Source organism: Xenopus laevis, chromosome 7L (assembly GCF_017654675.1).
Source record: "Xenopus laevis strain J_2021 chromosome 7L, Xenopus_laevis_v10.1, whole genome shotgun sequence".
In the NCBI taxonomy this organism is placed as follows: Eukaryota; Metazoa; Chordata; class Amphibia; order Anura; family Pipidae; genus Xenopus; species Xenopus laevis.
Genome location: NC_054383.1, coordinates 135339947 through 135367849, shown reverse-complemented (window position 1 = coordinate 135367849; position 27903 = coordinate 135339947). Strand labels below are relative to the sequence as shown.

At 41.1% G+C, this 27903-nt stretch overlaps 2 protein-coding genes across 3 annotated transcripts; one reads left to right on the top strand and one right to left on the bottom strand.

Moving 5' to 3' along the window:
- Positions 1-915: 915 nt before the first annotated feature.
- Positions 916-17158, top strand: haus5.L (HAUS augmin like complex subunit 5 L homeolog). The gene is made up of 19 exons (XM_018226568.2): positions 916-1178; positions 1254-1316; positions 1400-1432; positions 4045-4069; positions 5028-5160; positions 5730-5877; positions 6155-6233; positions 6951-7030; positions 7109-7166; positions 7869-8035; positions 8374-8440; positions 9110-9255; positions 10915-11077; positions 11165-11245; positions 11342-11487; positions 12504-12618; positions 13413-13551; positions 14533-14665; positions 16554-17158. The coding sequence occupies exons 1-19, from the start codon at positions 1081-1083 to the stop codon at positions 16678-16680; spliced, it is 2001 nt and encodes a 666-aa protein (XP_018082057.1). The 5' UTR covers positions 916-1080; the 3' UTR covers positions 16681-17158.
- Positions 17159-21023: 3865 nt separating this feature from the next.
- etv2.L (ETS variant transcription factor 2L homeolog) lies at positions 21024-27038 on the bottom strand. 2 transcript variants are annotated; one of them, NM_001096131.1, is given in 7 exon segments: positions 21024-21944; positions 22601-22722; positions 23019-23156; positions 23332-23700; positions 23975-24163; positions 24442-24514; positions 26482-26760. In NM_001096131.1, coding segments are annotated over 6 exon segments (1107 nt in total). In that variant the 5' UTR covers positions 26482-26760; the 3' UTR covers positions 21024-21728.
- Positions 27039-27903: the final 865 nt, after the last annotated feature.

The window sequence follows — 27903 nt, the reverse complement described above, 5'->3', positions numbered from 1 at the left end:
GGGATGGCACTCGGAGCGCTTTGTTTTCCAAAGTTGCCTCATGAAGAAACTTCGGACGACTTTGGGAAACGAAGCGCTCTGAGTAGGGTTGCCACCTTTTCTGGAAATAAATACCGGCCTTCCTATATTCTTGCCGTTTTTTCCTATTAATAACATTGGCATCAAGCATCATTTTTTGTCACAAAACTAGGAAGTAAAAAATGTTTTCCCCTTCCCACCCCTAATTTGCATATGCAAATTAGGATTCAGTATTCAGCCGATTTTCGTGAAGGATTCGGGGGTTTGGCTGAATCCAAAATAGTGGATTCGGTGCATCCCTCAAGCATAATTTTTACCGGCCAGGTGGCAACTAGGGATGCCACCTTTTAAAATAATCTTTACCGGCAGGTGGAGGGGCGGGGTTAAAAGGGCAGGGCCGTGACGATAAAGGGCCAGGGTCGTGCCGTCAAAGGGGGCGGAGCCAAACGCGCAAATTTGGCAAGAAGCCCAGGAAAAAAGGTAAGTTTGGAGCAGGCTGGGGGCAGGCCACGGGCTTTTTTTAGGTGTATTACATTGCCGGTAAATTTGTAATACCGGCCCTGGCTGGTGTTTCACCAGCTAGGCTGGTAAAATACCAGCTGGGTGGCAACACTAGCTCTGAGTGCCATCCAGCTGGCGATTTCCATTCTAGCTGGTGGGAGAGGCGATGTCACCAGGTGACTAAATCCCTCTGAATCTCCACATGTGTCTTTGCCCTAAAGGTGAACCTCCCCTTTAATAAATGCACCATAAAGTCGGAGCAGGAAAGTAGTAGAAGGCTTCATTAATGCCCTGGCCCTGGCCCTGCCCACCACACAAATACACTGAATTATGAGTAAGGCGGCCGGCGCGCTTTATATAGCAGAACATGACGTCACGACAGAATCTCGCGAGACCGTGACGCGAACGGGCGGCGAGAGCGGGAAATTTAACCAGCCAACCTGGAGCGCGGGAGTCGCAACTTGTTTTCAAGGGGAGAGGTAGGGAACCTGTGGGAAATTCTGACGTACAGCATTGATAATAATCGTGTGACAGAGCGCTCAGCCGACTGAGGGGTTAGAGATGGAGCGCCGGAGCCTCGCACAGGAGCTGAAGAAATGGGCGGTAGAGGAAATGGGACTCCCTGCCCAAAAAGCGCCCAGTGAGGAGATGCTGCAGCGGTGAGTGACGCCACACAGTGAGCGAGTACAGAGGCCCCGCCCCCCGGCCTGACTGACTGTCTCTTGTCATTTCAGCTTATTCATTGGTCAGTGTGGGGACATCTGGAAGTTTATAATACGTCACATACACAGCCACAGGTGAGTCATTGGCCCAGGGCCCATCATACACACTGACTCCTCCCCCTTATTCATTTCATCACCTCCATTTGTTTTTCTTACAGGACTGTGCGCAAGATCGAAGGGAACCTACTGTGGTATCCTTATTAATCACCCTGGCACCCCCGGGAATGTCCTTTTTGTCTTCCATGTCTCAGTAATGGTGCCCCCGATGGACAGAATGAGTAGAACTAAATGGCCAGCCCTCTGAGTGTACTGTGCCTTTAAAGGCTGGGCATGAGGAATAAGAGGAGTATTTGAGGTGCCAAGCCCCTCCCCTGGGCAGGTCACCCCCTTATTGACCCAGAAAATGACCACAGGTTTCAGGTCTGGACCAAATCTAGTACCAGCCCAGTTAATAATAGGCCCTGAAATTTTACAGCAGCCTCTCTGCCATTTGCCAGAACCCACAGATTGTAAGTCTGGGCCTGAACAGTTTCTTAAAGGAGAACTAAACCCAAAGAATGAACGTGGCTAAAAATGCCATATTTTATATAGTGAACTTATTGCACGAGGCTAAAGTTTGAGCTTGTCAATAGCAGCAATGATCCAGGACTTCAAACTTGTCACAGGGGGTCACCATCTTGGAAAGTGTCTGTGACACTCACATGCTCAGTGGGCTCTGATTGGCTGTTGAGAAGCTAAGCTTAGGGCTCGTCACTAATTATCCAGCAGAAAATGAGCTTCCCTGGCTGTAATATAAGCTGATGCTACAGGTTTGCTGATTATTCAATTCTGATGCTAATTGCACTGGTTTCTGTGCTGCCACGTAGTAATTATCTGTATTAATTACTAATCAGCCTTATATTGTGACATTTCTATTCTATGTGTACTGTATATTGTGAGTGGCTCCCTAAGCTCAGTAAGTGACAGCAGCACAGAGCATGTGCAGTGAATCAGCAGAAAAGATAAGGAGCTACTGGGGCATCTTTGGAGACACAGATCTTTACTGCTAAAGGGCTGTGGTTGCCTTGGGCTGGTACAGAAGCACAAAACATCATGTACAACATTTCTAGCCTACGTCTTTAGTTTAACTTTACTTGTCCTTTAAAGGGGTGGTTCACCTTCAATCACCTAGTTGTTTTCTGATCACCAGAAATAATGACTTTTTCCATTTACTTTCTATTTTCTTTTTGTGACCGTTTTTCTAATAGTGTAAAGTGTCATTTTTCACCTTCTAAAGCAGCTCTAGGAGTGGGAGTTGCCGACAGGCCCGGACTGGCAATTTGTGGGTTCTGGCAAATGGTTGAGTTTTATTTGGGCCTCTGAGTACTTGGAATGCCAGGGCCTATTTTGACTTCCAGTCTAGACCTGGTTGCTGACCCTTGAAACTGTTCTAAATTGATCCATTTCTTATCTTTGTCCCTGCTGAGCAGAATCTCTGGGTTTCATTACAGGCAGCTGTTAGACTTGATACAATAGTTACTAATACTCCAGAGATGCTGCTGAGAAATGGATCAACTAAATGTTGCAAAATTGTAACAGTTTGAAGTCTGCGCCTGAATTACTGAGCTGTCAGACTCAAACACCAGAGACAGGAACATTCAACTTTACACTTAGATTTTGGAAAAACCGTAAAAAATAAATAATAGAAAGTAACTGAAAAAAAGTCTATTTCTGGGGAAGAATCTGTGTTTGGAAGGTAAACAAACCCTTTAGAGGGAATGCAAAGGCCCAAAAAATAAAATCCCATTTTTACTTTCTTTAAAGGAAAATTAAATCTATCTGTAATATACTTTAACTAAAAAATGTCTATAGTTTTTATAAGAAACCTGACTGTGTGCAGTAAAATTCCCCCTTCATTTTACTGACTTCTGCAGATAGGAAACTTCAGACGTCCCTAACTGCTCTGCAGAGAAACGATCATACTTTCAAATGGCAAGGGGGAGCCCCCCCCCACCTCACTTCCCAGAACTCGAGCAGCTTTATTTGTTTCCCTGTAGAGCTGCCGGCGACCGTGTAGAGATTTGTATCCGCAGACCCAGTGCAGTATATTCTGATTATTAATCAGTCTTGATGTATTGGCTTCCAACTGAAGCCCGGACCACACTGAGCATGTGCGCAGTCTTGGTCTTGCAAAGATTGTTAACAAAGTTACAAGAGCACAGCCCCCTGCGGCCAACTTTGAAAGCATAAATCATTTGTTTAACGAGGCCAGTAAGTTCATGTTGATATTTAGTAAACAAAATACAGCATTTCTAGCCTTATTCTATTTAAGACTTTAGTTCCCCTTTTAATCCATACTCCCTATGTGCCATTCAACTACATCTGAACGTTAGATCATGAGTTTGGTCCCTTGCTAAAAATTCTTTGTATACTTCATCTGTGAAGAATTATTCATGCCCACTGGGGCTCCTGAGCTCATAGGGTCCAGCATCTATTCCCCAGTAGGGAACACTGCAAAAACTCCAGCAGAGCAGTTACAGTGCAAAGACATTGCCAGGGCCTGTATATAACATTAATGAACAAGGTGCTGATGCCTTATATGATACTACATAGACACTTAAGCTCCCCTGGTTTGGCCACTCTCATACAGGACCAAGTCCGGCTAATGCCCAGGATAAGACTGTGTGATTACTCCAATGTTGTTCTTGTCTGACATTTCAAACCTGCTGGATATTCAGGAGGGCCACAAACATGGGGCAATAAAAGGGAGGGGCATAAGATGCCAGGTGTGCTCATTGTTTTCATGCCTTAACATCCTCCCCAGGTATCAGCAGCTCCAGCACACAGAGGTAAGCTTTTAATATATTGTGGTCTCTATCCAGAAACCTGAGAAAATCCAGGACAGAGCTTACATATCTCCCAGGTTCTTAACACAGTTAAGCTACCCCAGCCCAGATTTGTTTGTCTACCTGAGGCAAATCAATTATAAATAGGCTGTAGCTCACCTTTAGTACATGTAGGTGGATTCTCCTGCAAGGTGTCCTGTGTCCACACCCAAATTGATACAGTCAGTATTATAGTAGAAAGCAGGACAAATCGAAGGCAGTAGCTATGACTGCAAAGTGATTTTATTGGGGAAAAATGGAGCATTTGCACTTTGCAGTCATAGCTACTGCCTTGGATTTGTCCTGCTTTCTACTATAATACTGACTGTCTACCTGAGGCTCCTCAGGTGGATATTATAATATAGATCAGGCCATAATGGAACGTTCCAATCTGGGGGAAAGACACAGGAGAGATGTCTGTTTGAATCACAAAAAGGTTGGGACTTTGTTGTCTTTACCTATAAGGGCAACTTCAGAAAACAAAGCGATCCGAGTGCCATCACTCCGGCGATTTAGATACTAGCCAGCGGGAAGGCAATTCGGGGAGATTAGTCGCCCGAAGAAAAGGCGATTTTGTCACCGGGCGACTAATCTCCACATGTCTCTGCCCTTACTCTCATCATGCAGTGTCTGTATGAACTAGTGAGATAACACAAGTGGAAATAAGAGATACTATAGAGACTGCTGCAGCAAACCTTGCACTGCTGCTTTAAGGAGGAAGTGAGAGAGAAGTTGTAGTTCAAGTCTTCCTTTATGTAGAAATGAGAAATAAAGTAAGTTGAGGCGTGCAGCAGTTCCAGCATTTGTGTAGCTGTAAGGGGGGTTCATTGCACTAGTGCAAGGCTTTCTGTATCAGTGATGGTAAAGTTAAAAATGCTGGCTATTCTAAATCACCCTGTCTTTCTTCTCCCCAACGCACCAGGCCCAGAGGACAGCAGAGGAGGAGCAGCAGCAGCGCAGGAAGCAACTGTGCAAGGAGATTTTGGAGCTGCGAGCGGAACTCCATCATTTACAGGAACAAATTCAGACTGCAGAGCGGGAAATAGTGGGCCAGGGTGAGGTGCTGTTTTTTGTGTTTAGTGCAGCAATATGGAATCACTTTGTGTTACTTAAATTGGTGGTTAACTATTAGGATGTTATAGAATGTCTAATTCTAAGCAGCTTTTCAATTGGTCTTCATTTTTCCTTTTTGATACTTTTTGAATCATTTGCCTAGTCTGACTCTTTCCAGCTTTCAAATGGGGATCAGTGACCCCATCTAAAAAAGCAAATGCTTTGTAAGTCTACAAATGTATTGTTATTGCTCCTTTTTATTACTCGTCGTTCTATTCGGGTCTCTCCTATTCATATTCCAGTCTCTTATTTAAATCAATACATGGTTGCTAGGGGAATTTGAACCCTAGCAACCAGATTGCTGAAATTGCAAACTGGAGAGCTGCTGAATAAAAAAGCTAAAAACTCAATAACCACAAATCAAAAAAAATTAAAACCAATTGCAAATTGTCTCAGAATTTCAATCTACCTACATCATAATGTAAAGGTTTTTTGTATTTAATTTTTTTTTATTTAGAGATCATTGTTACTTGACCCCTGTGGTAATTAAACCAATCCTCTTTCTTGTCAGATCTGAACTGTGAGCGTGCACAGGATTTATGTCGACGTTCACTACTGCTCCGCGCGTTCAACAAAAAAAGGGAGGAAGAATGCGAGGCCTTGTGCCAAAGCAACAAAAAGATCCAGTACCGCTGCGAACAGCTGCAAGAGATTCGCAGGTAAGAGGCTGTGGAAGGGCTTTGGGACCACATGTAAGATAATTAGCCACATTAGTGAATAACCCACATATGCAAACAGTGTCACTATAGCAGCCTGTTGTATTCTGCATATTATTGCCTTATTTCACTGTTTACTTTTATAAGCTCTCTCTCATTTTCAGCCCGTCAATGTGTAAAATCCATGGACAAAGATTCCTATCATTACACCCTTTGTTATTCCATCCTTTATTATTTTAATTGTTTTATTTATATACTTCTCTTGCTGAATGTATTTCAGGGCATCACAAAGAGAAGTTATGTTCTCTGCGGTGGATCCTGACTTATCTTCTTCTACATTCTTGGAACCAGAAGTATTGGTGAGAGAAAAATTTATTGTACTTTCTTTTGGTCTTAAAGGGAAAATATACCCTCTTTTTCAGGGCATGTTATGGATACCTTTTGTAAAAAAAAAAAAAAAAGTGCATAAACAGTGTCTGAACTTCAGAAATAAATATAAATGTAATATTTTTTTTACACAGATATACCTCATTCTGCATATTGAAAGGAAACCTTGATCCCAACTCCTCCATCAAATTATTCAATTGTGAAGTGATGAATACTGGGACTGCTTTCTATTGTATCTGTGCACCACCCACTGTGGAAAGTACTAGAATCCATCACTTCACAATGAAACAAGTCAAGGAAGAGTTTTGGTCCCTCTGTGGGCCTAAGGTGGCGGGAAAATGTCATATTCATTTATTTTTTTGAAGTCGGATAGCGTTTATGCACATTATTACATAACCCAACCAAATGAGCTCAAGCCATAGACCTTGCCTCCCCAGTATATTGGTATTGTAGCCTTTTTGTAAATTGTTGTCGTTTGCAAATGGCAAAAAGGCCTGCAGAGACTGGTATATCTCTATTAATATCAGCCTTCCCTTCTTCCAACTCTGTTAAGATGGAAGATGGTGGCAGGTAGGTTCCAGGCTGGGTGTCGGCTAATCTACAAATGGCAGATCAGTATTTGTTACTGCAGATAATTGTATTTATTTGTTTGTGCTTTTTTTTTTTTTTTTTTAAACTTCCTTCTTCAGAGAGATGTGAGAGAAGTTTGCAAACTGCGCTTCAAGTTTTTGCGGTCGCTCCACGATGATTCCATCTCCAGCTCTGTACAGTGAGTTTGGCAATATCATTCTGCCATGTTCTGATTGTTTTTTAACTGACCTGATTTCTACTCTTGTTCTTTCTGTAGCCCAGGAAAAGAAGATCTGCGATCCCTGTCCCACCAGCAGTGGATGAGTATGGCAGAGGTGAGCAGTCTGTCACACAGACATAACAAATCTGTACAATAGAAGTTCTTTTCAAATTAAACATGAGATATTTAAAAAAAAACAAAACTCAGCTGTCAGTCTTATATTGCCCCTCCTCTTTGCCTCAGACATAGTGGCAGGGCATGAATTTATAGCTTTACTTCCATTCAACACTTTCTAGATTTCACTGCCCTCTTCACATTCCCCCTCTCTTATTATACTGTCTATAATTGTGTATAAATGGGCATGGGCTTCTGGTCTCCCATTCTGGCCTATAAATTTGAGATGAGGCAAAGATTTCCTTAATTACAATTGTCTACAAAATGGCACATATAATAATGAATGCTTCAGGGAAAGCAGGTATGTAGATTAGCCTCCTCCACCGTCCGTTTATATACCCACATATAAATCATAGATGATAATACCTGTAAGGTTTCAGTGGGGTATTCCCAGTTGGGAATACCCCACTGCAGCAATACAGGTATTATATTTGGCTACAAAATGGTGCCTGCTTGCTGTGATTGTGAGTTCCACAACCATATTTGAATAATTAATATACTGTAAGTACATTTTATTTTGCTCAGCTTACACAATAAAGAATTTGGAATTATTTTTTAATGTGATAGGTCCCCTTTAATGCAAACATTAATTGATAGATGACTAGTTACCATTCTTGAAACAAGACTTTTCTTTCTTCTGCAGAAAGTCTGGAACACCCACACCCCTAATCACATATTGGCGGCATTAGAGCGACTTACTCTAAACTCGACCCAAGAGCTAAAGAAATTGCAGTTCTCCCAGGCAGCTGATCTATCCAAGGGACCCTCTTGCCAGTTAAAGGAATTCTCTGAGCCAATCACACAGTCAAGGTGATCTTGGTTGTGGAGTCTTTTCTTTGTATTTTGATAACCAGTATAGATGTTTTACATCCATTGCTAGCAAAGGTAAAGACCCCAAGCTTTTCTTTGATTCCTGGTCATGGCCTGTTGTTTTCCATGGACATTCCAATCTGTAGAGGTTAAACGAACTGGAAGGGTTAATATACACATATTCATTTAAGCCTATATTAACATTCCTATTTAGCTTAATAAATAGAATTTCACTCTGTGTCGATCTCTAAATTCACTTTTTGATAAATATACCCGTAAGTATTAAGAACATTTACTGTAATTGAGCTACAACATGTAACTGTCTGTATTGTTACTAGGTCTTGTAATGAAAGTACCCACCTAGATCCACAAGAGACTCTGCCATCCTTCCACAGCCTGATCCAGGTGAGTTCATGTGATGGATTGTGTTACAACTTTGACTGCCTTTTCCTCTGATCTCCACCACCTTCCAACAGACAATGCCCTGTGCACCAATCAAATTCATCCCAGTCTTAAATCAAAGATAACTTTGTGCATCATACATATGTTATAGCTTGTAAAGAGACTGTTAATAAAGGTTTCTTTCAGAGCAGTTCTGACTTACTGGTATATTATCTATCCACATGGTTTACAGATATTTAAAGAAGCAGGAGTAAAATTAATCATTGGTCATTGGCTTTTAGGTTATATTCACAAGTAAGCTCTCCCTTTGCACTTTTGTACTGCAATGTCATATTTATCTTGGCACACCTAGTGTATTATTCCATTGTGGGTATGTTTGTTACTTCTTTCTGATTCCTTTGTTTAAAATAAACAATCAGACTGGGCTTGTTTTAGTATAATGCAAAGATGCTCCTAGCCTTTTTTTATTAAAAAAAGAAAACACAAAAGAATTTCTTTAAATATTACTCTGGTTTTAGAGCCAGGTTTATATTCTGTACCAGAATTTTTATGTAACGTGGCCAGACATTTCATTATAATTACATTTATACATACAAGTTGATATTGGGATTGATTATCATTGAAACAAAGAGTGGGCTGTGTGTTACTCTGGTCTTTATGGTCTCTTCTCAGGAAGGCTGGGCAAATTCTGTTAAAGTATCGTCTGAGCTGCGCCGTGTTCAGAGCCAAGCACAGGCCCTGTCTGAGCATTTGGCTGAAAGGATCCAAGAGATTCACAAGAAACTTTCAGATGGAAGTGAAGTGTCTGTGCTCACCAGGTGATGTGTTTAAAGTGGCCTTGCCTCTCATTAGCATCACTTCAATCACTATTGCTTTATTCTCACAAAAAACTCCCTCTACATAGTTAGTTACATAGTTAAATCGGGTTGTAAATCGGGTTGAAAAAAGACAGTCCATCAAGTTCAACCCCTCCAAATGAAAACCCAGCATCCATAGACACACCCCTCCCTACTGTCACATAAATTATATATACCCATACCTATACTAACTATAGAGTTTAGTATCACAATAGCCTTTGATATTATGTCTGTCCATAAAATCATCCAAGTCCCTCTTATAGTCATTAACTGAATCAGCATCACAACATCACCCGGCAGTGTATTCCCCAACCTCACTGTCCTGACTGTGAAGAACCACCTACGTTGCTTAAAATGGCTAGGCTTAGTGAATGCAGTGTTCTAAACTAGTTCTTATCCTGGCTTTGAAACTCTCTCTCAGACAAGAACCTCCCTAAAGTTGACCGTAGACGTACAGATTATTAGCCTATGTCGAACAAATCATCGTCCATGCCAATTTGCCGACCTGCAACTAACCATTCAACTAACTACAACAAAACAGACGATCAGCAGGCCAATCAATTGAAAGACTGCAAAACAAATAATAGTGACAATCTCCCATTGATATCGCCAGCTAGGCAATACATGCAGAGATCTTATCGTTAGTCGATATAAATCTTTTAACCTGTCTGGTTGCCAATGGGATGTATGTACTGTATACCTTTATTTGTAAAGAACTGTTAAGGAGCAGCAATGCTGTACAAAGCACAGAATATTAGGGCAAAGCGCTTAAGTGCTATGTGGTAAGAGACATAGTGGGAAGGAGGTCCCTGCCCCATAGAGCTTACAGTCCAAGTATGAAAAACGTCCGGACACTCCACACACTATTTGAAAATCGCTGTTTTGCATGATGGTATCTTTGTGTCTATGGTCTGCTTTAGGGTGAAGTGAATGCAATCAGTTCTCCCACCTACTTACTTAGGCACAGTAATGATTTATCTGTGCTTCCTTTCTCTGGGCTTGTATCTTTTCCCATGGCCAAGTGCAGAGTGGGGCTTGGCCTCAGATGACGATTCTTGTTTTCTTCTGTGGACCAGATGAAGCAGTCAAGTAGTTTATGGAGCAAGAGCTCTGGTCAAACTCCTTTAACATACTCTATCCTTTCCATGGATGTTTATGCAGTAAGAAATCTGGGGCCAAGCTCCCACTGTTTTCCTATGGTCGTGCTTGAAAAAAGCAGCCCAGGAGGAGACGGCACAGAAAATCAGGGCTTTGTATTTGAATAACTTCTGGGAGGATTGGATTCACTGACTTCCTTGTGGAACTAAAGGTGGCCATATGTAACAATTACGGTCTTTCCTGGAAAGAGAGCTTGTTTCAATACACACGTGTAGAGCTGAATTGTCCGATATACAGGTAGAAACAATAGAATTCTACCTGTATCTGTCTATTCAGCACTAACCTTCAAAGGCACCCAATAAAAATTTTACAAGCAGCCTGATTGACGAGCCCACCAATATCAAAAATCTTTTCCAATATAATAAGGCTCGTGTCCTGCCAATAAGCTCCCAAGTGTATTATACCAAATGAGTTTTCTGTAAATACTGAAACTGGACTTCCTCCTCCCTGATATGGTTACAGGGCGGCATTTGATGCAGAGCTTCGTTGCGTGATTCTACGAGGATGCAGGGATGCTTTGATGCAGGAGTGCCGAATGCTTCAGGAAGAGGCTGCAGGCAAGAAGCAGGAAATGAAGCTTTTACAGCAACAGCAGCAAAACATACAAGAGGCTTGTCTTCTCCTGGTAAGGAAAGCACTATAGGGGTGCGCCTGTCTATTGGCATTTATACAGCTACTGTTTTTGTAATTTCATTAATTGGTATTTTTGCAGGACAAGAAGCAAAAACATATACAGATCTTAATTAAGGGAAATTCTTCATCTAAATCGCAAATCCGGCGCAGCAGTGTAGAGGTGAGTAGCGGTCCCTCGTTGGGGCAAGAAGAATAAAACAGACTCTTTGCTGTTGGACGACTTATCTAGTCTCTAATCTTCCGAATGTTCCACCAGGCCCAAAAATATGTTCAGGATAAACTGCTGCCCTGGCCCCAAGAAATCATACAGGAATCTCAGCGCCTACAGGACTCCATTCAAAAGGAGGTCAAACACTTTTCTGCAATCTGTCTGCCAGCACTGCTGAAAGTGTCCACTGATGGGTAAGGACATCATCTTATCCAAGCCAATCAGGAATGGGGAAATGGGATGAACCCAGAAGGTCGCCATCCTTAAAACTTACCTGTTACAAAGTACCGTTTGTTTTAATACACTCGCATGTGTATTTATGCATTTGATGGCCTTTTTAAAGGGGACTATCGCAAAAATGTTAATTTAATATAGGCTTCAGCATACATAAATAAGACGTTTTCTAAATACAATCAATTAAAAATTCTGCATTGTTTCTGAAATAATCAAGTTTATATTCACTATTCCTCTCTCAGCATCTGTTTCTCTTCATTCTTTCTTCATGCAGCAGTTGGGTGTCAGATATTCATTGACAGTTAGATCCAATATATCTTATAGGGGGGCTCCTTTTGCCTAGAAAATGTATTAGAGCTCACTCTATTAAACTCACCAGACATCATGTCTCTCTACATGCAGGATTTGTGCAAAAGGCAGTTCGATAATAAGATCTAAGAATAGCACCCAATGGTAAAATCCAGGTCCCACTGCGACACATTCAGTTACATTGAGTATGAGAAATAACATCCTGCCAGAAAGCAGTTTTCAAGTGCTGGCTCTTTCTGAAAGCACATGACCAGGCAAAATGATCTGAGATGCACCTACACACCAATATTACAACTAAAAAATACACTTCTTGGTTCAGGAATTACATTTTATATTGTAGAGTGAATTATTTGCAGAGTAATTTAGAAATAAAAACAACATCATAAAAATCATGACAGAATCCCTCCTGTCTTTGAATGGGTGAAATCTGTGCCTATACCCATTAGTCCCACTAGGAATTCCCCCAGAGTAAGTCCTCTCTCCCCCTGGCACTTGCTTCAATTCCATGTGCCTGTTCCTTAAGCTTCCCGGTACTTTCCCAGGGGGTTCGGGTACTTCCTGTTCCTGTGCTACTCTTTCCTACTAACCTATAACTTGCACTCCGCTAATAGAATGAAAATGTTTATTCTATGATTACTAATCCGAAGAGAATTTCTATCCCTTGCAGATTTAATCTGCTTCCGTCTCGTGAGCTTTCTATTAACCGTATGTCAAACACACACGCTCCCTACTATGGCATCTTCAAGGGCATCTACGAAAGTGTCCGCCTGCCACTGTATAAGGTAAGCACCTGGCTGCTGTTCAAGCTTGAGAATTTCCTGCCCTTATGCTACTGTTGTTTATACAAAGTACTCAAAAAAAAAAAAAAAAAAGCTTTATTGATCAATGACTGCAGTGAGTTGTTGTTAAAGGACCAGTAACAGCAAAAAAATTCTTAAATTTCTACAAAAAAAGATGCCAACACATATTAAACGTTAAAATCGCTAAGTCTTTATTAAGAAATAACTTACCGAAACTCCGCTTGCGCTCCTCTTCAGTAAAGGCAATTGGCGATCCATCCATTTCTCCTCCCTGCCTTCCTTATAGGAGATAGCCAGGAGAAATTGAGCGCCGCACAATGGATTGTCGCTCTTTCTGAAGAGGAGCGCAAGCGGAGATTCGGTAAGTTCTTTCTTAATATAGACTTAGCGATTTTAAAGTTTAAAATTTGCATTTTCTTCTGCAGTTTCTAGGACTTAATTATAGCAACCAAGTGTCCGTTTTGAAGAATATCAGAAGGAGATATATCGCTTGTATTTGCAGCTTGTAAATTGGCAGAGCAGGAAGGCAAATCATTCAAACACCATTTGTAATAAATAAGAAGGGGCAGTTAAAAATTTCCTATTAAGTCAATCTATAACATAAGTTAAAAGTGCCTTTTTTATATTTAAATGAGTAACAAATTTTCCCCTTGTGAATAACATCTTTCAAATTGTATTGTTTTTAAATGTAAGGGTGAAACAAATGTGCCTTCTGTTGGTGTGAGAAATCCCACTTACCTGCCTTCATTGTGTCTTTTCTTTTGTGTCTCTGACAGGCGCCGGAGAGTGTGCTCAGCCATGTTGCCGATATGAAGAAGCAGCTCTTTTTCTTGCGTTCCCAGCTCAGTAGCCGCAGTGAAGCAATAAGCAAAACACAAAGGGCCCTGCAAAAGAACACCAATCCAGATACAGATGGTGAGCTTAGTGCAAGAAACATTGAAAATGGTGTGCAGTATCGGGAAGCTAGAGAGATTATTGCAGCAATCTTTTTATGCTTTATGGCTTCTAGCTATGTGTATAACAGAGCATTCTTTCCCAGTGGCTGCACAGATCTTATCTGATCTCCATTGTAAGCAGCAGTCCTGTTCTGCTTTATGGCAGCTGAGATTCTAGCTATCTGTATAACAGAACATTCTGTCCCAGTGGCTGCAGAGATCCTATCTGATCCCCATTGTAAGCAACAGTCCTGTCCTGCTTTATGGCAGCTGAGATTCTAGCTATCTGTATAACAGAACATTCTGTCCCAGTGGCTGCACAGATCCTATCTGATCCCCATTGTAAGCAGCAGTCCTGTCCTGCTTTATGGCAGCTGAGATTCTAGCTATCTGTATAACAGAACATTCTGTCCCAGTGGCTGCACAGATCCTATCTGATCCCCATTGTAAGCAGCAGTCCTGTCCTGCTTTATGGCAGCTGAGATTCTAGCTATCTGTATAACAGAGCATTCTGTCCCAGTGGCTGCACAGATCCTATCTGATCCCCATTGTAAGCAGCAGTCCTGTCCTGCTTTATGGCAGCTGAGATTCTAGCTATCTGTAAAACAGAACATTCTGTCCCAGTGGCTGCACAGATCCTATCTGATCCCCATTGTAAGCACCAGTCCTGTCCTGCTTTATGGCAGCTGAGATTCTAGCTATCTGTATAACAGAACATTCTGTCCCAGTGGCTGCACAGATCCTATCTGATCCCCATTGTAAGCAGCAGTCATGTCCTGCTTTATGGCTGGGATTCTAGTTATTTTTACAGCAAATAGCTTAGATAAAAGTATAACAGCATAATAAATAATCTTTCATCGTTTGATTATTTTTTTTGTTGTCCAAGGGGTAAAGAAATTGTTTTCCTTGCTAGGCTGCATTCCGAGATTACAATTTTACCTTATTTGTTGTTTCTCCCCAGCTTTATTGAAGTCCCTTTCTGACCATTACTCTCTTGAACTCGATGAGATGGTTCCCAAGATGCAGCGCCTTATACAGCAATGTGAGAAACACCAGGAGTATGGAAAAGAGGTGCAAGCCACTGTGATGGACTGGTGAGTAATGTAGCACAGTGTGAACAATAGTAACATAGATGGCAAATTATGACTGGGGAAACTTAGTTAAAGGGGTGGTTCCCCTTTAAATTAACTTTTAGTGTGTTCTAGAATGGCCCATTCTAAGCAACATTTCATTTGGTCTTCATTATTTATTTTTTATAGTTTTTTTTAAATTATTTGCCTTCTTTTTCTGACTCTTTCCAGCTTTCAAATATGTGTAATTGACTCCCATCTAAAAAACCAATGCTCTGTAAGGCTACACATTTATTATTTGTATTACGCCTCTTTCTGTTCATGCATCTCCTATTCATATTCCAGTCTCTTATTCAGATCAATGCATGGTTGCTAGGGGGATTTGGACCTTAGCACCCTGAAATTGTAAACTGCTGAAGCTGCTGAATAAAACGCTTTAAATAGCTCAGAAACCACAAATCATAAAAAAATTAAAACCAATTGCAAATTGTCTCAAAATGTCACTCACTAAAGAAGTATTTAAAGGTGAACAACCCCTTTAAGTAATTGCATTGAGTAGCATAACATCTGTAGGATCCCCAGTTGGCATACGCTGATTATATGCGATTTACTTTGTGTTGACTCTTGTGCTGAAGTGATGTGCGGGCCGACCCAAAACCCATGAGTCGGCCCGCCCCAAACCCGACCTCGCACCCCCCTTTCTGGGTCACGGGTGGGTACAGGTTGAGCTCTCCTGACTGCTCTCCTTGCCCGCAACCTAACAAAAGCTGACTTCTGGGTTGAACTTTTATAGATGTGAGCTTGCTAGCCCGCCCCTTTTGTGACGTCATTGGCGGGACAGCGCGGGTCTATAAAAGGAAACTGGAAGTCGGGCAGGGTGGAGGGAGGGCAGGTGCGGGTCGGGAAAAACCAGACCCACACATCACTATTGTGCTATGTAAACAAACCTTTTTGTTGGCTAGTGCTTTTGCCTTTAAAGGAGAACTAAACCCTAAAAATGAATGTAGCTAAAAATGGCATATTTTATATACTGATCTTATTGCACAAGGCTAAAGTTTCAGCTTGTCAATAGCAGCAATGATCCAGGACTTCAAACTTGTCACAGGGGGTCACCATCTTGGAAAGTGTCTGTGACACTCACATGCTCAGTGGGCTCTGATTGGCTGTTGAGAAGCTAAGCTTAGGGCTCGTCACTAATTATCCAGCAGAAAATGAGCTTCCCTGGCTGTAATATAAGCTGATGCTACAGGTTTGCTGATTATTAAATTCTGATGCTAATTGCACTGGTTTCTGTGCTGCCATGTAGTAATTATGTGTATTAATTACTAATCAGCCTTATATTGTGACATTTCTATTCTATGTGTACTGTATATTGTGAGTGGCTCCCTAAGCTCAGTAAGTGACAGCAGCACAGAGCATGTGAATCAGTGAATCAGCAGGAAAGAAGATGGGGAGCTACTGGGGCATCTTTGGAGACACAGATCTTTACTGCTAAAGGACTGTGGGTTGCCTTGGGCTGGTACAGAAGCACAAAACATATTGTACAACATTTCTAGCTACTTCTTTAGTTAGGCTTTAGTTCTCCTTTAAAGGATTAGAAACCTTTCACAAATTGTTCCTAAGCAGAAGAACATCAGCCTCTTTCTCCTGACAACTTCCTTGACTACTTGCTGGTCAGACTGGTGGGAAACTGACCAGCAGGTGGCGCTGTTGTAACACAATTCATTCATATTAATAGTACATGTATCCCTTAATATCTTGGAATTAAAAATAAATAAATAATGAATGTACATTGCAATTGTGATAAGAATAGCCCCCTCATCCATTTTACATTCACTTATTTTAAAGGTTTACTTATCCTTTGACCAGTGCTTTTGCCTTTAACCAGTGCTACATTTCTATATCTATGCAGGTGGGAACAGCCTGTACAACTGTGCTTACCGTCAGAGGAGAGAGGAGGGTTAACTCTGCGCCAGTGGAGAGAAAGATGGACCGTTGCAGTGACAGCCCTGCAAAGAGCGACAGGCAGCAGAAGTTAAATCCAATGGCAGAAAGTCACCTGCAGTACAGACACTAGATGGCGCACTTGGGTTTGTTTGTGGCTCATTTATTAACACTGGGCAAATTTGCTCCTGGGCAGTAACCCAGTGACAAACTTTTTTTCAGCCAGCTGCAGTTTGAACACTGAAAGCAATCATCTGATGCAATGGGTTAATGCCCAGGTGCAAATTTGTCCAGTGTTTATAAATGACCCTCCGTATATTTTATCAAAGCATTTTGTGAGTGGAATTCACATACAGGGTGGGTGTGATGGATAAGGCAAGTTTTTCAGTTTTTGTGTATAGTGAAACACTGTGATCTTGTGTTCAAGCCCTGGGGTTTCTAGCTGTCAGATTGAGTGTGTAAGAGAGCAGCACAGCTCCTTTTTTTTTTCTTGATAGGTGACAAGGCTTTGCTTATTGCGTCCTAGACTGGGTGCCAAAACCACTGCTAATGCAAGTGCCCCTGCAAGACTTTGCTTTTGCCATTGAACTGAACGAGGGCCAATTCTTAAGGGACAAATTGAAAACTCACATTTTTTTTACCATCAAATTTGACTAGGGAGTTATTCAAATTCAATTCGAGTTTTAAAAAATGTTTGAGATTTATCATACTCTGGCCCTTTAAGAATTCTAATTCGACTATTTGCCACCTAAAAGCTGCCGAATTGCTGTTTAAGTCAATGGAAGAGGTCCAGGGCTCAATTTGTAGTTCTTTGCAGCCTTCCTGACATTCAAGTTTATTTTTGGATAAAAAAACTCAAATCGAGTTTTTAAAATTCGAATCAAATTCGGTTAAAGTTTTCGGGTTCATTCCATGAATCTGAGATTAAAAAAATAACTACTTTTATTAAATTTCAATGGATCGTATTTCGAGTTTAGCGGCGTTTTTAAAAACTTGCATGAATTCGAAATTCGACCTTTGATAAACGTGCCTTCCCGTGTTTCGAATATGTCTCCTGATCTGAAGTGGGTGCTGAAATGAAAGCTCTGACTCTCCCTGTGGGATTACACAGCTCTGCCTTTGCACTGTACTTAAGCAATAAATGGGGGAGTCTCTTAATTTAATGTGCCTTTACCCCGCATTGGATAACCTCCCAACCTCCTAGGTAAAAACAAGTCACTTATTGAGGTGCAGAGTGTGAGCCAGTTCTGCTCATTTCTAACAACCTATGGATAAACAGCATTAAAGGATAAGTAAACCTTAAAAATAAGTGAATGTAAAATTGACGAGGTGGCTATTCTAAGCACTTTTGTGATGTACATTTATTATTTTTTTATTTTTAATTCCAAGATATTAAAGGATACATGTACTGTTACTATGAATGAATTGTGTTACAACAGCGCCACCTGCTGGTCAGTTTCCCACCAGTCTGACCAGCAAGTAGTCAAGGAAGTTGTCAGGAGAAAGAAAGAGGCTGATGTTCTTCTGCTTAGGAATAAAATTAGAAACCTTTCTCACATCTTTCCTAAGCAGAAGAACATCAGCCTCTTTCTTTCTCCTGACAACTTCCTTGACTACTTGCTGGTCAGACTGGTGGGAAACTGACCAGCAGGTGGCGCTGTTGTAACACAATTCATTCATAGTAACAGTACATGTACCCCTTAATATCTTGGAATTAAAAATAAATTAATAATGAATGTACATTGCAAAAGTGCTTAGAATAGCCCCCTCATCAATTTAACATTACTTATTTTCAAGGTTTAGTTAACCTTTAACTGCTCTACTATTTGGAAAGTGAATTTCTGATTGGTTGCTACAGGGGGAGCAAACATTGTGCCTGTAGTTACATTGCGCTTTATATTGGCTATAATTGCCCACTTTGCTCACTTCCCTCTCTCGCTACAATGTAACATTCCAGTTCCAGCATTTTACCTGTTAATAAACTTCTTTCCATTGTCTTTGTACCATGATCAGCTTTGTTGCCCTCACGCTGTGGTTTCCTTGTGCTTCATTGCAGCTCACACACCCTAGAATATATAATATTTGGTCTTGTATAGGGATCAGGCTAAAGCAGCTGTCAGTAACCCGTGTCCTTACCTGTGCTGAGTGGCAGTTGCTAGCTGGAGTAATCGGTTGTAGGTATCACAAGTCAAGTACGTTTATTTACACCTGGAAGAAAAACTCTTGGTTCCAGCTTTTTTTTAGATAAAAACTCCCACAAATTCAAATTAATGTTCCAAAAATTAGGGATGCACCGAATCCAGGGTTTGGTCCAGGATTCTGCCTTTTTCAGCAGGATTGGGATTCGGCCGAATCCTTCTGTCTGGCCGAACCTAATCCGAATCCTAATTTGCATATGCAAATTAGGGACGGAGAGGGAAATCGAGTGACTTTTTGTCACAAAACAAGGAAGTAAAAAATGGTTTCCCTTCTCACCCCTAATTTGCATATGCAAATTAGCATTTGGTTCGGTATTTGGCCGAATCCTTTGTAAAGGATTCAAGGGTTTGGCCGAATCCAAAATAGTGGATTCGGTGTATCCTTATCAAAAATATAAAAATTCAGCATCTAAAAGCTTCCAGGTTCATGTAATAGTCCATGAGAGTTGTCCTAGGGAAATTTTAAGCAATTTTTCAATTTGAATTTTTTTTTTTTTTTTTACCTTGTAGAAATCAAGTTTTTTTTTTTCCATGATTTTATTCAATCACGTTTATTATATTGTTATTTTAAGTAATAAGTAAACATTCAGTTTTTTCCCTTTTTCTGTGTAATAATAAAACAGTAGCTTGTACTTGATCCCAACTAAGATATAATTAATCCTTATTGGAAGCAAAACCAGCCTATTGGCTTTATTTAATGTTTATATGATTTTCTAGTGGACTTAACTGGGTGGTTCACATTTATGTTAACTATTAGTATATTATAGAATGGCTAATCCTAAACAACTTTTCAATTGGTCTTCATTATTTTATTTTATTATAGTTTTTGAGTTATTTGCCTACTGCTTCTGACTCCAGCTTTCAAATTGGGTCACTGACCCCATCTAAAAAACAAATGCTCTATAAGTCCTGAGCATTCTGGATAGCAGGTCTCGTACTTGTATTTTAATGTTGATAAATAGGCCTCTATGTTACATGGGAGGACTTGTTGCTCATTAAATAGAAACGTTCTATCTGATCTGTTTCCTCTTTCTATACAGCTGTGAATGTATTGGGGACATGATCACTAATAACTAATTCTGCACAATCCGGATGTCTCTTGTATATACTATATACTGTACTGTCTAATAAGAAGGGTTCAGCACGGTGCATAGACATTTTACACGTGATAGCTGCAACAATTCTGCCTCTATAGCACAGACAGGCCTGTGATGTGTCTAAAATAAAGTTTCTGCGAATAGCACAGGATGTCACATATTCTTATGTCTTGTGGTCTGACCCCACGTTTAATCCTACAGAATCTGCTTTAACTGGTGCAACGCACACTATTTAACTCTAAAGTCAGATCATGCCTGAACATGAGTCTCCAGAGCAGCACAACATCTATACAAATCTAATTCTATAGAATGGTAACACTTTTGTATTGTGATATAATGTATATTTCATGATCAGTCTCCTCTGTAAAATATATCCTTATAAATGGTGCTTAGTGGTAATTTATGACTGACCTGTATAACTCAGCCTTATTATCCCTTATAATACATGAGTGATACTGAGAGTTCCCTGTATAACTCAGCCTGCAGCCCTGTGCCTTTATATAGTCACAGAACAACCCCTCAGTGACTTCTAATATCCTTATCATTTACAGTAGGGGGTACATTATCCCTTATAATACATGAGTGATACTCAGAGTTCCCTGTATAACTCAGCCTGCAGCCTTGTGCCTTTATATGGTCACAGAACAACCCCTCAGTGACTTCTAATATCCTTATCATTTACAGTAGGGGGTACATTATCCCTTATAATACATGAGTGATACTCAGAGTTCCCTGTATAACTCAGCCTGCAGCCTTGTGCCTTTATATGGTCACAGAACAACCCCTCAGTGACTTCTAATATCCTTATCATTTACAGTAGGGGGTACATTATCCCTTATAATACATGAGTGATACTCAGAGTTCCCTGTATAACTCACATAATCACAAACTAGTTGGATTTAGTTGGCTCAGGTTTATGCAAAGTCTCATGCAGTTCTAATAACCACTAGGGGGCAGACTGCTTCTGACTTGCACCCTGTCCTGTAACTAACTCAGTTACCAGTTTATTGTATAAATACAAATATAGAGAGTAGGAATGTTGTACAGGCAATAAGTCGTGTATTTCTATTCACAAGACCGTAATTAGCGAGAAATGAGCCTCAGAGCTTTTCCCTTTTATTGCAAGAAAGACTTGGACGTTTCTCAGTAAATAAAATTATTTATTAATAGGAAAATACAAATATAAGAAAACATCTGTCTATTTACAAAACACTGGGTAGATTTGTACCTGAGAAAGAGCATCTTATAAAGACAAGGCGGGACTGTAACCTGCTTTCCAGCCAGTGTGCCCGCCCACTTCCTTAGGATTGGACCAATGGGTGCTCACAGAACCCAGAAAGGCAGCCAATCACTATTTCTATTCAGTGCTTTATCAGGGAGCCTCTGTTTGTTGCTGAATTCTAACCCCCAGCAGCCTCCAGTAATGGCTGTCTTCATCGGAATGTGTGTGGCCCTTTAATTCATAATAGAAGGAAGCCACATGTTCTCCTGCCCTAATATAAAAGTGTAAGTGATGCCTGTGCTGTTCTCTGTACAATACAATCGAGGCCTTTTTGCTTCTAGAGTTAATGGATCTGCTCCGGACTTTTCGTCAGTGAATTTAGAGGCAGAAGTTTTGGGGCTCAATAGTGTTTTTTACTTTTCCACTGGATCCAACTGCTGCCCAGTGGGCGGAGCCTAGTGCAGTCACTGTCTGCTTGTACCGCCCCCTCAGGCTGCAACTGTCTCCAACGTAAGACTTCTAGTTCAGCAAGAGCAGATATTTGCTTTAGTGCATGACTGTGATGTAGCAGCAGCCCTGGGCTCATTCTCAGAAGTCCAGAATCCGCTCCAGGTCCCCTCACATGATTATTGAATCCTGGATCTCTGGGTTTTGGTGGGAGGCTGTGATGTCTGAGTGGGTCGGGACAGAAGGTCCTGCAGGTCACAGACAAATCTGTACACGTAGCGCTGACCTCCAGTCTTATGTATGATGTTCTTGTGATAATAATACCTCAGCCCACGGCTCAGCTTCTCGTAGTTCATCCGTGGCTTGTTCTTACGTCTGCCCCATCGCCTGGCCACCTGCCCGAACCAAAGAGAGAGACTTCTGTAATTAACTATACACCTCTTAGGTTCCTGCTGAATTGTGCTTAGTACAGGGAATACCTATGCTGCCATAGTTTTATGGGATCTCTCTGTACAGACTTATGAGCAAACTTAGGGGACTGTTCCTGCTGAATTGTGCTTAGTACAGGGAATACCTATGCTGCCATAGTTTTATGGGATCTCTCTGTACAGACTTATGAGCAAACTTAGGGACTGTTCCTGCTGAATTATGCTTAGTACAGGGAATACCTATGCTGTCATAGTTTTATGGGATCTCTCTGTACAGACTATGAGCAAACTTAGGGGCTGTTCCTGCTGAATTGTGCTTAGTACAGGGAATACCTATGCTGCCATAGTTTTATGGGCTCTCTCTGTACAGACTATGAGCAAACTTAGGGGACTGTTCCTGCTGAATTGTGCTTAGTACAGGGAATACCTATGCTGCCATAGTTTTATGGGCTCTCTCTGTACAGACTATGAGCAAACTTAGGGGACTGTTCCTGCTGAATTGTGCTTAGTACAGGGAATACCTATGCTGTCATAGTTTTATGGGATCTCTCTGTACAGACTATGAGCAAACTTAGGGACTGTTCCTGCTGAATTATGCAAAAGAAAATGAGGATTTTCCTTACCTCGTTGGGGTCAGAAAGTTTAAACTCCCAGCCATTCCCCGTCCAGCTGATAAGCTTCTGGCAGGAGGAATCTTGCAGTAACTCCAGGAGGAACTGCCAGAGCTGAATTGGGCCGGAGCTTGCTATTGGACAGAAAAGAAACAACAGGATCAGTGAGGGTGAGAGGCAGATAATGGGAACTGCCCCCAATCGATTGAGATAGATTTATTGATTGATAATAGATTGATTGATAGATATAGAGAGAGATAGATTGATGGATAGATAGAGATAGATAGAGAGATAGATAGAGAGATAGATAGATAGATAGATAGATAGATAGATAGATAGATAGATAGATAGATAGATAGATAGATAGATAGATAGATATGAGAGAGAGATGGATAGATATAATGTGCAGGGAAACCTACTTGTGACTCACCTGTTGGCAGTGGTTTCTTGTCCTTGATCCCGGTGCTGTTCAGTCTATAGGGATGATGGTATCTCTCATTTTCTGTACTGGAGCGGCGGGGGCCCAAGCTGTGGGCTTGATGGTGAGGAGAGTCATTGAGAGGAAAGGCTGCAAAATAAAGGCAAAGTCAGACTTCCAGAGTCAGCAACATAAAGCTCCCTGCAGTGGGCCTGTGTATATACACATATATATATACACACATGTAGAATCACTGCCGTAAAGCAAAGCAGAATTGCTGTTTTTTTGCCAGTAAAGGAAGTTATATTAGAAGGGAATTTCTCACCTGCAGGGGGAGCTCTGTTTGCTGCTGAGTGTTGACTTCCAGGATTAACAAGTGGTGATGGAGGAACTGAAGCCTCAAAAGAGTTGCAGCCCATCCAGGTGGTTTCGTCCCAGCTGTGCCATTCCTGTGATGCCCACGAGAAACTCTGATCCCCAACCGAGCCTGCGCCCTGGGAGTAGCTCTCATCCATAGCAGTGAAGGGAGATTGGTGCTGAGTGTGATACAGCAAATCCCCAGTAGGGGGCATCATCATCGTCTCCTGCTGCCCTGGCTGTATTTGCTCTGTTAGTGCTGGTAACAACGTCTGGAAAGAGGGCAGGAATTCATCACATGGCAGGGAGTTGCCGGGAGTCGGGAGGGTGCCTGAACCTTAAAGAGTAAAAAAATAAATAAATAAGATTTAATTTATATTACATATTTCCACTCTTTCTGCTTATTTTTATGTACGTCCCACCCCTCTGTTTACATGTACTTGCTGTTGAAAGCCAGGATTTTTTTATGGTCTGCACTACTGGTTCTGACTCCTGAAGAAATGTAGCAGAAGCAAACGGATGAGAACTGACATTTGCTACATTGTTTCAGGAGTCAGAACCAGAAAGGGACAGACAGAAAAGTGCATAAAACAAAGGCAGAGACCCCCTACCTGCGGTGTAGTGCTCCCAGTGATACAGAGACTGTTCTTGGGGAAAGGGCCCGGAGGAGGGGGTGGAGCTGTTCTGACCCACTGCAGCTCTCAGGCTCTCGGGGTCGGGGTACAGTCCCTTCCCTGCACTCAGCTGAAAGCCACTCAGGTCATAGTCATGGAGAAAGCCAGAGTCATCATATAATAAATCTGCAAAAAAACAGCCTGGTTATCCTTAATACACCCCCTCCTCCTGCCTCGGGTACCCCATAATGCACATTGGTCCCCACTTTTTATATCTCTACAGTGTGGCATGCAAAGAGCTGGAAATAAGAGTGCAGGGCTGCTGATAGCTGTAGAATTGTACAAATCAGTGAATGACTTCATTTTACTTCCCCTTTAATATGCCTCTCATCACATTACAGCTTCCACTCCCATTCAGGTGACCCCCCTATATGGCACACAGAGAGCAGGAGAGAGAGAATTACCTTCTGACCTGCCCTCCAGGCTTGGGACCTCCTGCGGGGCGAGCTCTGGGCAGTAGTAGATACTGGGATCCATCTGCAGGAGGGGGAGACAGGAAGATAAACATCATCATCTGGCACTTTGCACATTCAGCGCTCACTTCACTTATCCTTCAGCCTCTCTCCTCACTTATCTACCTCTCCGTCTGGTGCAGATAGGGCCCCGCTGGGGGTCAGGCACACAGCACTATGCTTGACAACCAACATAAGAGTCTGTTGCCACCTCCAGGGCAGATAAATCCCTCCATGCTTGCAAAAGAAAATCTCTATGGCAACACTATTATATATATATATATATATATATATATATATATATATATATATATATATATATATATATATATATATATATAATCATTTTGCTCTATTAACGGGGCAGTTCCCCTTTAAGAATGTTATAGAATAGCCAGTTCTAACTAACTTTAAACTGGTCTTCATTATTTATTTTTTAATTATTTGCCTTCTTCTTCTTCTGACTCTTTCCAGCTTTCAAATGGGGGTCACTGACCCCATTTAAAAAATAAATGCTCTGTAATGCTACACATTTATTGTTATTGCTACTTTTTATTACTCATCTTTCTATTCAGGCCTCTCCTATTCATATTCCAGTCTCTTATTCAAATCAATGCATGGTTGCTAGGGGACTTTGGACCCTAGCAACCAGAGGGCTGAAATTACAAACTGGAGAGCTGCTGAATAAAAAGCTCAAAAACTCAAAAGCCGGAAATGATAAAACATGATACTGCCTTGAATCTAAATGGGATCAAAATATTCTGGGGTAGTTAATTGGGTCAGATTGGGATTTAAGGGAGCTGAGGGTAGATCCTGGGATGTAAGAAGGGTGTAAGATTTGGGGAGGTAGGTATTGGGGTAAGCAACATGGGTGCTAAGTTTTATTTTCTAAAGTGAGGTACAAGGGGTAGTAAGTGGGATCTGGGTTGGGTGTGAGGATAATGGGTATAGCCAAGAGGTAAAGTATGTGGGGGTAGGTAATGGGGGTCTATCTGGATTATAAGGATAATGGTTAGTGGGGGGTAGGGATATTGGGGTTACTAGGTAGTTAAAAGGGAAATTAACTTTTAGTATATAATACAATGATTAAGTCTAAGAAACTCTTCAATAAGTCTTCAATATTTATTCTTGTATCATTTATAAGTATTTGCCCTTTTCTTCTGACTTGGCTTTCAAATGGGGGTCACTGACCCCATCTTAAAAACAAATGGTCTGTAAGGCTTCAACTGTATTGTTATTGCTGCTTTTTATTACTCATATTTCTATTCAGGCCTCTCCTATTCATATGCTTGGTCTCTTATACAAATCAGTGCATGGTTGCTAGGGGAATTTGGACCCTAGCAACCAGACTCATGAATTTGGAAACTGGAGAGCTGCTGAATAAAACGCTAAAATAACTATAAAAAAAAAAATGAAAACCAATTGCAAATTGTCTCAGAATATCCCTCTCTACATCATACTGACAGTTAATTTAAAGGTGAACAACCCGTTTAAAGGGGTAGTTCACCTTTCGGTTAACTTTTAGTATGTTATAGAATGGTCAATTCTAAGCAACTTTACAATTGCTTTTCATTATTTAATTTTTATAGTTTTTTAATTATTTGCCTTCCTTTTCTGACTCTTTCCTGCTTTCAAATGAGGATCACTGACCCCATCTAAAAAACAAACAAAGGTTCTGTAAGGCTACAAATGTATTGTTATTGCTGCTTTTTATTCCTCATCTTTCTATTCAGGCCTCTCCTATTCATATTCCTGGTCTCTTATACAAATCAGTGCATGGTTGCTAGGGGAATTTGGACCATAGCAACCAAACTGATGAATTTGCAAACTGTAGAGCTGCTGAATAAAAAGCTTAAATAACTAAAAAAAAAAAAAAAAAAGACAAATAATAAAAAAATAAAAACCAATTGCAAATTGTCTCAGCATATCCCTCTCTACATCATACTAACAGTTAATTTAAAGGGGAACAACCCATTTAAGGAGCTCACTTACCTTGCTGAATTTCGGGACAGGCTCTGCTTGCACCAAATCTCCGATCTCTTCTCTCAAGGAGTTTTTGGTGCCTTTTGGACAGGACAATCCTGATTGTTGCTTCAGCGCCAGTCTCCTGCCCCTTATATACACCCAGCTCCTCTCTCATTGGCTCATTGTACTGTGACATCTTTAGGGACTCAGAGGAGTAAGTTTCCGTGACATCACAGAGGAGGTCAAATCAGAGCAGCCCACTTGAGCCACCTTGAGAGGGGGGTGACATGGGAGCCTGACACCAACCAGGAGAGGGAGGGGTGGACAAACAGCTTGCAATCCATCACTCAGGAGGGAGGAAGAAGGGATCAGGGACAAAAATAGCTTCCAGCCCTCATTAACCGGCTAAAAATATCCCTTCCATTCAGATTCCATTTCTAAATATTTATGGTATAACTGATAGTGGGGTTATTAGCCAGGTACATCCCCCCTCCCTCCATGCACACTTCTTATATCCCAAATTAATTCCCAAATAATTGTATATCCATGTATATGAAGCACATTCACTGTGTCCCCAGTACAGATATATATATATATATATATATATATATATATATATATATATATATATATATATATATATATATACACATACATACATACAGTAGCTTTATACAATGTGCTGGACACTCATATGATACATTCGTACAGACGGGGGGAACAGACAGTGCAACAATTACACAAGACATTGTTTCCTTGGAAGACGGATACTCAGAAACAATTCCAATGTTGCTTCATGTTGCTCTGGATCTTGATGAAAAGTCCGGCGTAATGACGGCCAATGGCCAGAAAAGGGACTTTTTGGTAAAAAAAAAACAACAATTCTTTATTTCAGAATCAGCATCGGTTCTATGGAGCATTGGCATAAAGCTTTAGGTCCAGGTCTAATGGGCAGCCATTCAAGCACAGGATACACAGTAGATAACAGATAAGTACTACTATAGTTTATATAAACAAGCTGCTGTGTAGCCATGGGGGCAGCCATTCAAGCACAGGATACACAGTAGATAACAGATAAGTACTACTATAGTTTATATAAACAAGCTGCTGTGTAGCCATGGGGGCAGCCATTCAAGCACAGGATACACAGTAGATAACAGATAAGTACTACTATAGTTTATATAAACAAGCTGCTGTGTAGCCATGGGGGCAGCCATTCAAGCACAGGATACACAGTAGATAACAGATAAGTACTACTATAGTTTATATAAACAAGCTGTAGTGTAATCATGGGGGCAGCCATTCAAGCACAGGATACACAGTAGATAACAGATAAGTACTACTATAGTTTATATAAACAAGCTGCTGTGTAGCCATGGGGACAGCCATTCAAGCACAGGATACACAGTAGATAACAGATAAGTACTACTATAGTTTATATAAACAAGC